General features: G+C 28.4%; 1 protein-coding gene and 1 long non-coding RNA gene across 5 annotated transcripts in view; both read left to right on the top strand.

The window, feature by feature from the left end:
* Positions 1 to 58: 58 nt before the first annotated feature.
* LOC111616174 (transcription termination factor 2-like) overlaps positions 59 to 18,184 on the top strand; it is a 66,266-nt gene continuing 48,140 nt past the window's right edge. Inside the window, exons 1-6 of one of the 4 annotated variants that reach the window (XM_023357612.1) lie at positions 59 to 281; positions 8,310 to 8,421; positions 8,505 to 8,591; positions 11,216 to 11,288; positions 12,942 to 13,277; positions 15,234 to 15,363. In XM_023357612.1, the coding sequence (XP_023213380.1) occupies positions 8,375 to 8,421; positions 8,505 to 8,591; positions 11,216 to 11,288; positions 12,942 to 13,277; positions 15,234 to 15,363 (673 nt within the window). In that variant the 5' untranslated portion in view covers positions 59 to 281; positions 8,310 to 8,374. Of the gene's footprint in view, positions 282 to 4,116; positions 4,220 to 4,313; positions 4,445 to 8,309; positions 8,422 to 8,504; positions 8,592 to 11,215; positions 11,289 to 12,941; positions 13,278 to 15,233; positions 15,364 to 18,184 lie in introns of those variants that run through there. The other 3 variants (XM_023357604.1, XM_023357620.1, XM_023357596.1) reach the window with 3 other exon arrangements.
* On the top strand, positions 17,038 to 17,767 carry LOC111616202. The gene is made up of 3 exons (XR_002755209.1): positions 17,038 to 17,171; positions 17,255 to 17,341; positions 17,513 to 17,767. It is a non-coding gene; the product is annotated as an uncharacterized LOC111616202 (long non-coding RNA).

Raw genomic sequence — 18,184 nt, forward strand, 5'->3', positions numbered from 1 at the left:
TTGTCGTTCGTCACTTATCAATCCCGTCGTGCCTCGCGCGCCGACCATCATGGCGGAATGTTGTTTACCTCGGTCGACGCCGATCATTGTATCGTAATTCTCCGTTAAATTAATGCGATTTCGCGTAAGTGTGGCGTGCCGTTAAGCTCCTAACATCTCGAGGATTTCGTCTGTGCGGTCAGTTTGTCTCTTATGTCCGCCGGTGTGCTTATATCTGTCTATTTTTCTCCCTCCCGACGTGCGCACTATACACGATTCTATGAGCGGAAACGGGGTTTGATGTAAGTTGATCTTTCGAAACTTTCTCGTTACGAAATCATTGTTTTTCTACAGAAAATCGATCTCAATTTATCTCTAGCTCCCTTTTTTTATTATTTTGTTAATAAATAAAGCGTTTTATATATCTATTAAATTACCTAGCGCAACATTATATCGCATCCCTATGTTAATTGAGCGCTTAACATGGAAGAATCCCACCTTACATAAGCTCCTTCACGTAAACAAACGTCATATCAGTTTATAAATAACCGTAATATTAATTTCCTCTACTAAAATCTAATCATAATTTATTATTTTATTTATTTATTACATCTAGAATTCTCTCTCTCCTCCCTCATTAAACAAGACCCATAACAAAAGAATTGATAAAATAGGAGAGACATAAACAATTAACACAAAATAATACATAAAAAACAAAGAACAATGTATAAAAACTATTAAAAAATAATAATATTGATTAGATACTTGATTATTTCATAGATTTATTTTATCTCAGTCATATATGTTGATAATATATACTACTTTAGAAAGAATAAAAAANTTGTGATGTTTCAATATTTTTTAGATTTATTATATTATGTTGCAGATATCAGTTTTTTTTGCAAATTAAACAAGATATATTACAAGGTCGATTACCAGTTTCATTTGATCTCACAGTAGAATTATTTGCTCTAAGTGTTCAGTGTAAGTTTTTATTTTTAATATAATTTTAAATTTTTTTTTTAAACGAAAATGTATTTTTACTTTTTAAAAAATTACTCTTATAAATTAATTATCGGATAATGGAAAGCCGAAACATAAGGGAAAAAATAGAAAAAATATTCTTGTAATGGAAAAATAAATCGATTTCACGTTAAATGTCGCTTACGTAACGTTTTTTCTTCTGTATATTTTTATTTAATAATAATCAATTACAGGTTTAATTGTCATTAAATCATTTAATTTCGTTTTATCGGCATTCTTTGAAGTCGTGTTAAATTACGATTAGTTTTAACTAATCAATTTAACCAATGGCAATCGATTACACACGACGAACAAATAATAATCAGTTTTCCTATTGATTTCATTTAATTGCAATTAAGTGATTGTAATTTCTTCGATTTTAAACATTTCTAAGATTTTAGTAATATTAATAATAATAATAATATGTTTATATACGTAGTATATGACGATTCCCGATTGGTTAACTGATTTTTACGTTGACACGATATAAATATTTCAAATGTAATATACATAAATTAGTTAGCGATTAGATTAAATGCCATTAAATGATTAAATTACGATTAAGCGCGAGACACAGATCATGAAAAATGCTCCGGTGGCGACATCTGGTAGAGGCAATCGATACGATGCCATAAATCACGGCCAAATGGCCACGGAATTATTTCTATGTATTACTCTATTTGTTATACTTTATACGTATTTTATGTATGAGGAATAGATTTTAAGGCTAGCAGATTTTATTTTATTTTATGTATTATTATTTTTTTATATATATATAAATTTTTTCCCTTTAAACTAAAGTGGTGAGCTGCCTCCAAATCGAAGATAAATCTTCGATTTGGTAGGCGGCTCACGCGTCGTACGACTTTACAAAATCTTGAAAAACAATTTTTAATTCGCTAAAATATTTTTCGATTATCTCAGAGTGAATTGTATTTTCTTTTTTATGTATTAAATTACTGTAATCGCGAAAATATTAGATGTGTGTATTGTTAAACGTAACCTGTCATAGATGAATTCCCAAGGCTGTATTTTAAATTTCCGTTTCTTTTTTTTTAAAAAAAAGGAAAGTTAATCATTGTAATTGTTAGGAAGCGATCATAAAAATCCACTTAAGACAGGTTTTATTGTCTTCTCCTATGAAATTTAAATAAAACAAAATTTGCAGTATTAGGGATAATTTTTTTCTTTATTTCTATCCACCCTCTCGGTAAGAAAATGACAGATTTTGACTTCTCAGCTATGTCTGTCTTAGGTACTTTTTACTCCTACATCTGCCTGTATGCAATTAGTAAAGTTATATTTAATGTTTTGAAATGATTTTAGTGGTATTAAACGCCATTTTTTTCTAAGTAGTGTTAAAAAGATGATTTTGATTTGAATTGCAACAGTTCGTGTAATGACGAAATCGTTTGTAAAACATTAAACATTTCGTCATTAAGTGATTAAAAATATCTCGTTGCATATTTATGTACGGTACCTCTTTGACTCGAAATAAAACTAAACATTGAAGCGCCGTTTAATTTAAACTGTTTTCTTTGCCTGGAAATTTATACTGGTATAAGGTTTAACGTTGTAAAGTCTTTTTAATGTGGAATAAAGTTGGGCCTTTATATGACTTTAAATCAGATTTAAAGTAAATTATTGTGTTTATATTATGAGTGTATTATGCCCTCTATTCGTATCGTATATTATGCTTTGCATTGACATCATGAAAATTGTCTTGTATTGGCATTATTGTGTTTGTATGTGATTAATAGATTTGACATGTGATTAATGTAATCGCGGTTCCGATCTTGGAATTTTCTTATTGCGAAACTTCTACCTTTAATGTTAAAAACTGAATGAATAAATAAATTTCAACTTGATTTATTTAAAGACGAAATTATCTGTTTTGATATTCCAGATTCCGCTTTACCTCATTAGTATTATTAATTATAGATTTGAAAATTTATTATTATCAAAGTTTAAATAAATTTTATAGCCGTAAAAACAAAACAGGAAATTCGTGTTTTAAATTGCTCGCATGAAAACAAATTTCTAGGAACGTGAAACAATTTAAAAACCCGATACAATCTTTCGTTCAATCTTTCATTCGGGATATATGGAACTTCAGGAATTCGAAACTCCGTAAACAAATTGAAAAATATAAGTCAACAAATTGTGAAAAAAATATAAAAGTTTATACAACAAAACTGATAATTTATCAATTTGTAATTTCCAATATTAAATTTAAAAAAATAATAATAATGTAAAAGTTTTATTTTTAGGCGTACGCGTGCGACGATACCCGAACCCGAATCATCTGCATTTTCATACTTTTGTAAAGTACTTAGATTATTTTAATTACATCTTATTTAAATAACTGGAAAGAAGTGTGGAAGCAATACTACTCGAACCCGGACACTCCGCTTTTTAACATTTAAATCATCTAATTTTTACACATAAAAATAGCGCTAGGAGTAAAAATAACTATTTAAACATTTATATATAAAAAGCGTTACGCGATCATTAATACTAGCAATTTAATATACCTTTCATCCGATACTGTTATTTAATATTTTAGCAGCGAACATCATAAACTCGTTTCGAGAAAATAAATCAAAATCAATACTGTCAAGCGGCGGACATTTCTCAATTTATTCCTCCGACTCGTATCGTATCGCGATCGCGTTTCGTTCGTAAAATCGTATTTCCATCTATCACCCCTATTCAAATTATTAATTTAATTTAATAAATTTTTACTTTAAGAAAGTTTTCTAAACGATCTTAATAAATTTTGTAACAAGTTTCGAGTATTCGGAAAGTAATTAAAAGTTTATTTTACAAACTACGTAAATGGTCGATCTTCGTCCTTTAGGGGGAGTTTTTAGTTAATATTTTAAATACCAGACGGCGCTTTTTACCCGAAATTATTTGTAAATATCGTCATAAACTAAAAAAAATATTGATAAAAAGTCGTTTTAGCTAACATTTAAAATAACGATCGGTACCTTGTTCATGGAATAATAATATTATTATTATTAAATGGTTTTTAAACGCCATTAAAAAACGTAAATATTAATTTAACCCAATTAGCGGCATTTTTGAAAACGTTACTATTTTCGGCGACAGATGGCGCTCACCGAAGAAACGTCGGTTTTATCGTTTGTTCGAATCGAGCGGTGGAATTTGTAAGATGGATTCGTCTTGTCCTGTGCATAGTAAGGCTCGTTAGGTGGTATTTATTATTAATTTTTGTTAAAAAATAAAGGCGAAATAACGCAGATGAAGTGAATTAAATGAATCAACGACAAGTTATGACGTAGCAACTCGTTAAACCGTAATTGTGACGTAATTCGAACGTGTATTAACATGTCATCGTTAGAGTGAATGGCAAACCGTTTTAACGTTTTCTGTATCGCCTGTCCTTCGTTGTTGCGCCTTACTTTTGCAAATTCGAGTATTTGAGTTTATGCTTAGTTGGATATGATTTTAAATTACATTCCAAAATAATGGAATAATTCTTCACAAGTTTCAAAATAATATAATATTAGTTAACTGAAATGTTCTATTACTTTATAGAATGTGGGATTTTAAAGGAAGTGTTGCATGTGATGAGTGTTTTGCATAGTTTAATAATCATAAATGATAAGATTCTAGCTGTAAATGAGGTCGTTTGGGTATAATTACGTATCTGAATGAGACTGTTGGGATCTTATCAGAGCTGTAGACCATACCCGTAGGAGCAAAAAGGTTAATGGAACCAATGCTCTGTATGTAACCCTTTGTCACAGAAATCGACCTGCTTCCAGGTCGATTTCTGTGACAAAGGTCCAGGTCGTGTCACTCTGCTAAGCTTTTAGTAGCTCACTTCACTATTTACAAAGTACTTGGGTGTTATATAATTTTAGGTGTGTGTGGGCCTTGACTCCGTGTAGGTACTGAGGTGCAAGTGATAGCGAGCATTGAAGCGTGCGACTACTTGCAGATAATGGCTGCATTCGGCAGACTCGACACTTGTGAATGAGCAAATCGGTAGCTGTTACGTAGCAACCTGGATCTGCTGAACGATGAGTGACATATTCATTCGAACAAAAAGCTTTGTTGGTCAGTTTCGGGTAGCATAAATGAAAGATGCTACCAAATGTAATGTTTTAACATCAAACGTGTTCCGAAAGAGCACTACCGTAGAGGGCGTTTGTCAGAAAAATACTCAATGGCTTCGGAACTGTTGAGTCTGCTGAATGCAGTCAATAGTACACTGTAAAAACTGATCTTTTGAGGCAAATACCTAGTGAAAGGACGCATGTACAAGTATGGTTTCTTTGACTTTTTTGCTTTTATGGGGATCTACAATTCTAGAGTGGGTGAGAAATTCCTCATTTAGAGTTCATATCTTACCCAAGACGTAACCCCCTAAAATTTGCCTATGAAGAATTTTGAAGATCCTCAAAAATGGGATAAAATTTAAAAAGTGAAAAATCTGAAACTATTTCTCAAAACAGTGGCAAATCAACTGTTCTCCACTTTATGAGATACTGCTAAAAGCTTGTAAAACAGAAGAAATGCCATTGAACTGACTGTTTCCAGGTTCATTGGAGTCAAACTGTGCACTCTATTAAGCTTAAGCCAATTTTCAGGAGCTCTGTCTTGTCACATGTAAACCATTGGTTATTTTGCCTGTTTTCAGTCATATGGGCATAGTCCATAGCTCTGATAAGGTCCCTACTACTACATTCAGAGCTGCATTTATGCCAAAATATGACTTGTCAAATATAAAACAATGTGTAATTGGACTGAGAGATGCTGGTGAAACAATAACACAAATAGTAATAATGTTAAAGATCGGTCAGAGTGCAATTTCAAAAATACTAAAATGGCATAAGAATGGTGAGTTGGAAAGTAAAGCTGTTGAACACTTGTACAGGATGCAAAGGTAGACTAGGTTCCTGTTTTGTGTTAATAAAAGTAACATTAATCTGTGGGATAGGAACCACTACAGCTGTAAATTTTCCAGGCCTGGAGAAAATTTCCCTGTTTTTGGAAATTAAATAAAGTAATTGTGGACAGAAACATAACGGTTTCTGGACACAACTACACCTATGAAGACTGGAAATGTTTTATTTTCAGATAATCAGAATTCTGTGTATCATATGGAAGTAAAGGTCCATGTGTTTGATGTCAAAGGGAATGTTTAGTTATCTCAGTTTACTATGATTTATAAAACATCCTGCAAGTCTCATGATATAGGCTGCTTTGGAGCATCTGATGTTGGCCATCTGTTTTTTTACATACAACTGTGAACTCATAAACCTACTAGGATATTTTGGAAGATATATTATTCCCTAAATAGAAGGTTTATTTGTTGTTGTTGATTTTCTTTTCCAATAAGATCTAACACCAGTCCATATCTCAGTCAACAAATGTCTGGCTTGTGGAGCATGGAATTAATGTTTTAAGTTTGCCAGTCAATTCACCTGATCTTAATCCTATTGAAAATTTGTGGAACATTATGAAAAAAACAAGATACAAACTTTGCAACCTACAACTCTGACAAACTTAAAGCAAACTGTAGCACAAGTTTGGAATGTAATAGTGTCTCAAATTGCATTAATGCCTTGCCAAATAAAGGTAGTTATTAAGGATATAGGAGGGACAAATTTTAGTTAAAATATTACTGTGTACTTTTTAAAATAATTATTAAATTCATTTTAAAATGTGAAGAATTATTCCATTATTTTGAAATGTACAGTACCTCAGCCCAATTCACATGAATCGGATTGTCATTGGCTTGCTTATCAGACTATATTAAAGTTCTTTTACTAGGCAATGTGTCACATCTCTATACAACCAAAAATACCAAAATGAATCATAGGATTAGGAGTAACTTGTCAGAAACTATTACTTGCATTGCTGAATATCCTAAAACTGTTTAAAATTAGTATTTTTATCATTACAAGAAGTAACTAAAAATGCTTGTATATGAAGTGTGTTGCCAGTGTGACAAACTTTTCATATTAAAGATTACATTTGCTTGTATACATTGTTCTGTTCAAATACATTTTAACTGAAGAAGCTTAACCCTACAGTGATTGACGTTGAAAAATCCTGGGGATGAATGCCCTGAGTCTGACAAACCCATGCGAGTAAATGTGTACATATTTTTCCACAATGTTTTTTAAGTTATAAACAGGGCTGTGGAGTTGCATAAAAATCTACCGACTCCAACTCCGGCTGAAACACCAAAACTCCACGACTTCGACTCCACAGCCCTGCCAGGGGTGTTGAGTCGCGTAAAAATCTACCGACTCTGACTCCAGCTAAAACACCAGAACTCCACGACTCCGACTCCACAGCCCTGGTTATAAAAAAAGTATCAATTATATGTACAGAAGGTGTTTTAATACATGTAAAATCCTTTTATTTCAATAATCTCAAGTTTTTCCTAAGATATATAAAAAAAAAATCATTGTATTGTAATACATACATACATGAAAGACATCAAATTTTTATAGAAACACTTTTAAAGAAATTCGTGAATTATAAACAATTGAAATATAAATTTATACAATTTTATAATATTTAATAAAATTTAATAATTAAAATGTTTGAGAACTCTTAATCGAATTTCTTTATCATTGTGAAACAGAACTATTGATTAAGTAAACAACATATAAGAGTCATTTGACATTGAAATTAGCAAGTATAATTAAATATTTTAGTTACTTCTTGGCTCTAACGTAATCATTATTAATTTAATAAGTATCAGACTCGTCAAAATTGTAATTATATTTGAAGAACGACTCTTCCTTTCTGTACTAAATCCCAGCGAATGCAAAGAGACGGAAGCCACAAAAATGTTATTTCCATAAATAAAGTTAGGGATTTTGAAGTCCACTTTTAACGCTTTTAATTTAGTTACATTGAAAAAAATATCAATTTAATTAAAATATAGCAAATGGATAGAAGTTGATGGTTATTTGTTTTGAGAATTACATAAGATAACTTTTGATTATTTACATTTAATCTGCTCTAAAGCCATTTTCGAATTTGCAGTCTTTGATATACTTTAAATAATTTTTTAGTTGATAATTATCTTTCATATTATAGAAATATATTTTAAGATTAATTAAAAGATGCATTTAATTATAATTAATGGTTACTCTTTTACATAAGCATACAAAAAAAAATTAATGCTGATTATTATTGAAATTGCTGAGATTTTTATTTATAATCTTCAGATTTTATCTTTGCATCATCTTATAATTATCTAAAACTTATCTTTATATACATCAATCAAGTTTAATGTATATTTTTTCTTATAGAATTAAACTGTTTGCTGAAAACTGGATCTACGGTAGGACATCCTAATTATGGCAAAAGTTACTACATGTGTCCATTGTATCCAAAGGGATGTAACTACGTAGCAAAAGCAAGGTTTGTATAAGTTGTTACATAAGTTATTATTTATATAATTGTAGAAATTAAGAATTTACGAAATTGTAAACTTTATTTTCTAGCATTCCACCTAGGTTCTGTTCTAGGCATAAAAATAAAATTATAGAATTGCAAGTATTTAAAGATTTGTTGGCTTCTGGCGAGAAAAGGTTTGTTTTGTAATTATAAATTGATTTTTATAATAGAAAAATTTGTCCAAAAGTTGCAAAGACTAAGTCACTATCTTATTTGAGCATTTTATTGCTTACAAACTTTGCAAAAATTATTCAAAATGAGATCTTGTTTAATATACTTTCTTAAAATTACTGATTTTCTTGCAGAGAAAAAAAAAATAGTTATTTGGATTTTGGGCCACTTGTGTAGGAAAATGTTGAAAATTTCAGTGTGAAGACCAACATTATTTTAGGTTTTTCAAATTTTATGTTTTAATTTTAAGCACAATTTTTTCCTGCAACTTATTCACTTAGCAGGAAGTAACTGTTAATTAAAAAAGGAAAAATATAAAATATAATCGTTCTGTCGGTCTTTGTAACTTTTAAAATAATTCATCATTAATTTGTTTACAAGTAAATTTACTGTGGAAAAGTTTTTTAATTTGTTAATATTTTATGTAATTTAAATTGTAAGAAAATAAAATAATTCACATCTTTTATATATATTTTTTAATAAAAATATGTTATTTTATTGAAAAATATTCCAAATTGATTAAAAGAAGGTACAAACTTTGCAATAGATCTCTTATATCAAGGGTGGCCAACCTGCAGCTCACGAGCCACATGCGGCTCTTTGAACGATTATTTGTGGCTCTCGATAAATGTACCCGAGTTCCCTTTTCATTTTTGTGTTGTTATATTTTAAAAAATTATTATCGTTCCGTATGTGTTTCAAAATGTCTTTTAAATTACTAACAACAAATATAAAAGACTAAGTGCAATGTTGTAACAAATTTCATTTCCGTCCAAGTTAAGAATGATATGACTCATCGAAAACTGCGTGAACGAACATGAACAGTGGCCGACTCCAGACCGATTTTGAATTTGTAAACTGTCATTGCAATGGACAGTTGACATTGTGCTCTGGAGGAAACAATTTGTATAACTCTTGCTACGGATATAATTTGTAATCTGGAATTTTTTGCATACCTTTTTAATACATATTTAATTGCGGCTCACGAAAAATTTCAAATTTTGAAAAATGGCTCGGACTATCAAGGAGCTTGGCCACCCTGGTCTTATATGATATTGATAGAACACAGAATTTTAATCTCCCTGTAAATAAACTTCTGTCAAAATTGCTATTGCAATGAATTTATGTTGGTTGTTCTTAACCTGTTTTATTACTCGAGTCTCTTGAATTTTTAAAATATATGCTTGTACCCTTCAAGTAAAATTCAATAAGTTTGTTTTTACTTAAGGGTAGTTTTATTTGTGTACATTTCAGTCTAGATACAGCTAAGCAATTAAGAAATAACATTTGCCTTTGCTTTTTCATTAATGTAAATACATTTACATCAATTTTTAAAATTTGGCCAGGACAATTGTCTTATCCTTCATCTGCATGAGAGGGGACAAATTGTGTAAAGACACCTCATGGATGTATTGTCAAAAAGAGAAATTTATTTCTATATTACATTTACATCAAATTTAGGGATTTTATAACAGAAAAAAATGCATAATTATATTTTTGAATTTAATATTTTGTATATTCTGTTAAGATGATGATTTGATTTTGAAAACACACAGTTCTCAATGAAACAAATAGGGAAAAAAAGGTAAAAGTTTAAAGAAAGAAAAGCATTTTTTCCCCAGAAAAGCATGTGCAGAATTCTCTCTTGGGTACATCTTGGCATAAGTGACCTCTGACTGAGAACCACTGATTTATGTATTAGGGGGAAAAAATGCAAAATTGACTGCCATTCACATTTTGATTACAGGAATTCAACAAAGTAAGAGTTTTTATTTAAAAATATCAAGAACACATGAATCATTTTTATTATTTTGTAATTTTTTACAAAATAATAAAAATTTTTTCTCTAAATATTTTTTATCCACCAAACTACAAGAGAATAAAAACACATGATGTAGGACTTACTACTTTGTATCTAAACTCCATTATATAATTTCTACTTGTATTCATAATTATCAACAAGAGAATTTTTCCACTGTTTATAATATTTTTATTTTAGTAAATATCAATAATTTATTTACAAAATTTGAAGACTACACACACAAAAAGAAACAATCTAAGTCTTATATTTGCCTATTTGCAGCTGTTGGAATGCAATTAACAATAGTGGAGTTGATCCTTTTTTGTTTTTACTCTTTATATTTTGTAATGTTTTAATACAATGTCATCCTGAATTTTAAATTATTATTTTTACAAATCAATAATTTATATTGTTATAATTTTAAAATAAATATGTAATATCATGCAACTATTTATAATGTATGATAATATCAAATTTTCAAACTTATATAATGATGATCTTTAAAATTTTATGATTTTACAACAAACTTTTGGTTTAAACTTATTTTTGACTGAAACTTTTTTTGATAAAACTCCACTATTTTTAGCAAGACAAATTGCCTTAGTTTAAATTCCAATGTAACTAATGTTTAATTGCCGCAGTAACACAAAATATAGTTCTCAGAACTTCAGTTCTTATATTCTCTGTAATATGAGTAAATGCTAAATCTTAGAAATTGTATTTAATAATAGTTTCATGGATTTGTCTTTATTATTTACTAATTTTTTTTTTCTTTCTTTTATTCAGACATTATCTTCGATGTAAAGAAGGTAAAGATGATTCTGGAAAGTATTGTGAAATTCTTGTATCAAAAGTTCAGGTAAAACTTCCTGTTTAGTCATATAAATATAAGAATATAATTTTACATTTAAAAAAACATTATTTATCAATAAATTAACTTTTTAAATTTATATTCTACAATATATATTTCAGTTTCTGTCTATTTGATATTCATTTTTCAGGATGTTATAACAACAATAACAAATTTTTGTCAGGTTGTGTTTAGGCTGCTAATTTAATTAACTAACTACATAATTTGGCTAAAGATAGGCAGTTAGTCTAGAATATTTATTGATATTAATAAGTAGAAATTAAAATAAATTAAATAATTTAGAATAATCTGGAGGAAGCAGATTGACCTAAATGGAGTTCAAACTCACATTGTTTTCATAACATCAGATGTTAGGACTATATTAGTAACACGCAGGTTAAACTGCCTATCTTTAGATGAAATTATATAGTTAAATTAGTCATCCAAATATAGCCAACGAATCTGGAAATTAGGTATTTGAATTAATATTAATAAATTGGGCTTGATAAGTAATTGCTTATATATTAAAAATTAGAATTTTAAACTTTTTAGATAAAAGTTATGGCGACAAACCCCGTGACCCATGCAATGATTTTAAGGTTTTCACATTGAATGTTTAGAAAGTATTAGGTTTCTATATATTATATTTAAAAAAAAAACTATTTGATAATTTCAAAACTGCATGTACCCATTAAAAATTCACACTGCTTTATAGAGATTTCAAAAATATGTAAAGAATGTTTTGAGTTTAATATGTAATGTGAAATCAGTCTTCAAGCTGTTGTGAAAAATCTTGAAGACTGATAATTATGAGCTTAAGTATGATAGAAAATTATCATCATTAAATAAACAACTGTTTTTTCATTAAATGAAATATTTATTTCTGTAATAATTACATTATTGCAGTAGAACTTTGCTTTATGGTCGTTTCACTTATATGGCCACACTTGAAATTTCCCTGTAAAACTGCACAAGTTTTAATATAAATTAAACTTCATCTTTCCAGCTACTCACTTAAGTGCCCAAGATAAATGTGTCCTATTATTCAGTGTTATAATATGTTACTCTGTTTGAATGTTTGAATTACTGTATATTGCAAAGGATTCAGTATTATTTGAATTTTGTTTACTTTTATAATACATATTAAACATCTAGCAGGATTCAGTACAGTGCTTTAATATAGTTTTTTATGTCAATTTTTTTATAAACCCACTTAGGTGTTTGCCTCACTTATGTGATGTGGCCAGAAATTGTATACACCAAAGGTGGCCATATAAATGAGATTTTACTCTTTTCTTTTCACTTATATAAGTGTTTATTGTTATTTTTATGATATAGATTAAAAAGTTAAAGTAAAATTTGTAAGCATGTTTTTTTGTTAATTTTTTAATTACTGCACTCAAATTAAATTTGACCTCCCAATTTGGAATTACTAAATTTCAAATTCACTTTTGATCTACCTTTGGTAAAAGGGTTTTCCATCACTGCTCTATACCACTACCACTTATAAAGATAATTGAAAATTGTATTATGTATGTTATAAAATAAACTTATTTGTTGCATATATAATATAATGAATAAGTTTAATTTAATATATCTAAATTTATGAATTTAACGACATTTTGTATCAACATATTAATATTTCAAACTGAATATTTGTAGGATGAAACTAAATCATTTCAAGTGAAGGAAAGTAAAGATGATGTGGCTGGAAAATCATCTAGTCAGTGTTGTTCGAATGATGATGATAAAACAAAACTAGTGGTCAAAGAACAAAATAAAACAGTGCCATTTCGTGAAAATGAAAACAATGCTAGTTTCAGAAATCCTTCATCAGTTTTATCAAGTTCATCATCCGATGATGAGTCTGATAGAGAAGAAGACAGTGCGCCGTCTGCTTTGGCATCGGACAAAAAAGAAGAATGTTCTCTTCCATCGACAGGTTTGGGCATTTCTGAAGATTGGAGAAAGTTGCAAATTGAATTAGATAGAAGAAAGGTAACATTTGACTTGAGTTTGACACTTTGAGAATAATCAATTATATTTTTAATGATAATTTACTTTAATAAACAGGCAATACTGTTTTGTAATGTTTTTATTGAATTTTATTTAATGAAACATGTATGTAATAAATTAGTTAACAATATATCTTCTTATCATGAACCTTTCTCCTAGGTATTGACTTACTTGTTAGATATCATTGCATAATTATTACTATAGATAAATAAAGTAATATTGATACTATAAGTTGTCTTGAATCTAAAACACTGTTTTTAATCTAAAACAAATGCATCTCCCTGATTTGATATTAACACATTTCTTTCTTTTGCCTTCTCTGCATAGGAAGGAAAGCAATAATATAAAGATATATTTTGAGTTCAGAACTGTTTGCCAAATGTTAATTCTAATTCTCTAATTAAACAATTATGTTTAATAATAAGAACTTCAAATCTGATTGCCCACTTCCACTTACAAATATAAAACGACTGACGAGGATTAAGCATTTCATCACTTGTAACAATTTGGATATAACATATTGTAAATTACTATAAAGTTATTCATATTTGAGCATTTTCTTTTTGCTATTTGTGTAGAAATGTAACTAAATGTAAATTATTATTATTATTATTATTATGTTCATATTTCTTAAATCTTAATTGTTTGCAGATTTAAAGAAATCACTATTTTTATTTTAAAAAAATTGTATAATATATTGATAAAAAAATTAGATTTTCTTAAACAGGGAAATGTCAAGTTTAATTTGAAAATCCTGTATTTAAAAAGCCAAAATATACAGTTCATTATGAAACACAAAAATTGATTTCAATATATCAGATAGTAATTGTGAAAGTTTATACTGGTAAATTAATTTTCCAACAAACTCCATTAGTTATTTTGTCATTCTGTACAAAATGACAGAATAATGAACAACAGAGAAGTAATGTTATCATTATAATCACTTTATCACCTTAAGACAGGTGAAACCATCTTCCACTTGTGTGGAACCATGGCAGAAACATAGTAATGACATTGACGGAGCAGTTTTTACATCCTACAATGGAAAGAACTGTACCACCTCAAGTTGATCTCATTCCGACCGTTCCATTATGGGAAAAATCTATAAGCAAGTATTTGACCAATCGTGCTTCTTTAGATTGATAATTTTTGTATGTTAATGCAAATAATGAGTGGCAAGTGCTCTCTGAATGTTGGAATCCATTTTTGATGGTTATAACCCTGTACTAAAAGATCCTGGGGAAAATTTACAAAACTGTGTCATTTGATGGATTGTCCACTGAAGTTATCCGCAGCGGTTTTAACCATTTCTCTTTTGACGGCATAAATTGGGAATTGGTTCTTATATTAGAGATTAGTTATAATTGCAAATACATTTCTTTTAGTGATATGTAAGCCACTAGGAATAAATTACATACATGGAAAAAATCTTATATAAAAAATGCATAGGCAAATTGTTTTACAAAGACTATCAGCTCTTGCTATAAAGTAATAAGTAATTATAACAATACATTTTTTTATAGCTTTATTTTAGATGAATTTATCCTTTCCTCCATTTTATGATAAAGTTACAGAAATAAATAAATAAATAAATGTTTATAATGATTTTATAGTTTTCTCAGAAAACTAAAAGTTAATTATTTATCCTAAGCTATATTTTTATTAACTAGATGTTTTGTTAAGCATATACTTTTAAAAATCACATAAACATTAGCCCAAATTATTTTTACATCAGTAATAATTTCATTTATTGGACAATTTTATCATGGTACTAAATTTGTGTTTACACCAGATAATGATTGTTGTTTAGAAAAAATTATATCTTCCTGAATGCATTTGTGTTTTGATCATAATAATAGATTGTAGCAGTTAAAAAGTTAATTGCTTGTAATTTCTAATAGAAATATTTAATAAAACGTCTTTATTTGTCATTTCTAGAAAGTCTACAATAGCAGTAATGTCGCCATCCTTCCCGATAAAGGTGCTCGCTTAAAAGTCGCAATAGATCAGTTAGAATTAAGAATAAATAATTTGAAATTAATTGAAGGGAAACAAAAAACAGCAAAAGGTAATTTGATTTATATAATTATTTCAGATTTTATTTATTTACTTGTAATTTTAAGTTCATTTATTTCATATATGTCTGTATCATTTCAATATTTAAAAATGACAAAAATCCAAATGTCAAGTTTAAATATCAAGGTCACAAGTAATTTTATAACTGAATATTCTTTAATTTAAAAGTTAATTAAATTAAAACTAGAATTTTCTAAATTCTTTATAGACATTTTACAAATGGAATGTAATATTTTATACTGTCAGTTAAACAGAGTATGAAACAATCTGTATATATTAAAATTGAATTTATGTCTGTCTGTTTTTCAAATATAATGCAAGAATCTTTCGAGTAATCAGTCAAAAAATGACCCCCAAGAAAGTTTCACAATTTATATGAAACTTTGTACATATATTTAGGATTAGTTCCAGGGAGAAAGCAGGCTACTATTTATCTCCAAGATCATTCTATTTTATAAGATTTGATAGAATTATGATATCATTTGCAAGAGAATGTAGTTCGTGTCTAGTTCTTATCGGATCTTTTGCATGAATAAAAAGTTCAGTCCAGAGTCCAGTAGGTGTGAAGTGAATCATGAAATTCAAATATAGTAGTCTAATGATATCATTGTTGGGCAAAAGTGGACATCAGTGAAAGCTGGTCAAATGAAATTTGTGACTGATTTTATCATCAATTCTTTTGACAATGCAACTCCAAGCAAAAATCCTACAGATTGAATTCTCATTTTCCAGCTGCACAATTGTCTTGTGTTGAACAGTTGCAGATTTATTTAAACTAACAAACCCATGCATATTACAATTTTGGGCATACTTTAACTTAATATGTATATTATTTTCTTGAGCAGAGCTAGGCACCTTAGCCAATCTATACTAATATTATAAAGAGGTAATGTTTGTATGTATGTATGTATGTTAGTTTGTATGCAGCAGGTAATCTCCAAAACTACTCATCCGATTTCAAAAATTTTTTCACCAATANTCTTAATCGAATTTCTTTATCATTGTGAAACAGAACTATTGATTAAGTAAACAACATATAAGAGTCATTTGACATTGAAATTAGCAAGTATAATTAAATATTTTAGTTACTTCTTGGCTCTAACGTAATCATTATTAATTTAATAAGTATCAGACTCGTCAAAATTGTAATTATATTTGAAGAACGACTCTTCCTTTCTGTACTAAATCCCAGCGAATGCAAAGAGACGGAAGCCACAAAAATGTTATTTCCATAAATAAAGTTAGGGATTTTGAAGTCCACTTTTAACGCTTTTAATTTAGTTACATTGAAAAAAATATCAATTTAATTAAAATATAGCAAATGGATAGAAGTTGATGGTTATTTGTTTTGAGAATTACATAAGATAACTTTTGATTATTTACATTTAATCTGCTCTAAAGCCATTTTCGAATTTGCAGTCTTTGATATACTTTAAATAATTTTTTAGTTGATAATTATCTTTCATATTATAGAAATATATTTTAAGATTAATTAAAAGATGCATTTAATTATAATTAATGGTTACTCTTTTACATAAGCATACAAAAAAAAATTAATGCTGATTATTATTGAAATTGCTGAGATTTTTATTTATAATCTTCAGATTTTATCTTTGCATCATCTTATAATTATCTAAAACTTATCTTTATATACATCAATCAAGTTTAATGTATATTTTTTCTTATAGAATTAAACTGTTTGCTGAAAACTGGATCTACGGTAGGACATCCTAATTATGGCAAAAGTTACTACATGTGTCCATTGTATCCAAAGGGATGTAACTACGTAGCAAAAGCAAGGTTTGTATAAGTTGTTACATAAGTTATTATTTATATAATTGTAGAAATTAAGAATTTACGAAATTGTAAACTTTATTTTCTAGCATTCCACCTAGGTTCTGTTCTAGGCATAAAAATAAAATTATAGAATTGCAAGTATTTAAAGATTTGTTGGCTTCTGGCGAGAAAAGGTTTGTTTTGTAATTATAAATTGATTTTTATAATAGAAAAATTTGTCCAAAAGTTGCAAAGACTAAGTCACTATCTTATTTGAGCATTTTATTGCTTACAAACTTTGCAAAAATTATTCAAAATGAGATCTTGTTTAATATACTTTCTTAAAATTACTGATTTTCTTGCAGAGAAAAAAAAAATAGTTATTTGGATTTTGGGCCACTTGTGTAGGAAAATGTTGAAAATTTCAGTGTGAAGACCAACATTATTTTAGGTTTTTCAAATTTTATGTTTTAATTTTAAGCACAATTTTTTCCTGCAACTTATTCACTTAGCAGGAAGTAACTGTTAATTAAAAAAGGAAAAATATAAAATATAATCGTTCTGTCGGTCTTTGTAACTTTTAAAATAATTCATCATTAATTTGTTTACAAGTAAATTTACTGTGGAAAAGTTTTTTAATTTGTTAATATTTTATGTAATTTAAATTGTAAGAAAATAAAATAATTCACATCTTTTATATATATTTTTTAATAAAAATATGTTATTTTATTGAAAAATATTCCAAATTGATTAAAAGAAGGTACAAACTTTGCAATAGATCTCTTATATCAAGGGTGGCCAACCTGCAGCTCACGAGCCACATGCGGCTCTTTGAACGATTATTTGTGGCTCTCGATAAATGTACCCGAGTTCCCTTTTCATTTTTGTGTTGTTATATTTTAAAAAATTATTATCGTTCCGTATGTGTTTCAAAATGTCTTTTAAATTACTAACAACAAATATGAAAGACTAAGTGCAACGTTGTAACAAATTTCATTTCCGTCCAAGTTAAGAATGATATGACTCATCGAAAACTG

Source organism: Centruroides sculpturatus, unplaced genomic scaffold, assembly GCF_000671375.1.
Source record: "Centruroides sculpturatus isolate CEXI.00-Female unplaced genomic scaffold, Cexi_2.0 scaffold55, whole genome shotgun sequence".
Classification (NCBI taxonomy): Eukaryota; Metazoa; Arthropoda; class Arachnida; order Scorpiones; family Buthidae; genus Centruroides; species Centruroides sculpturatus.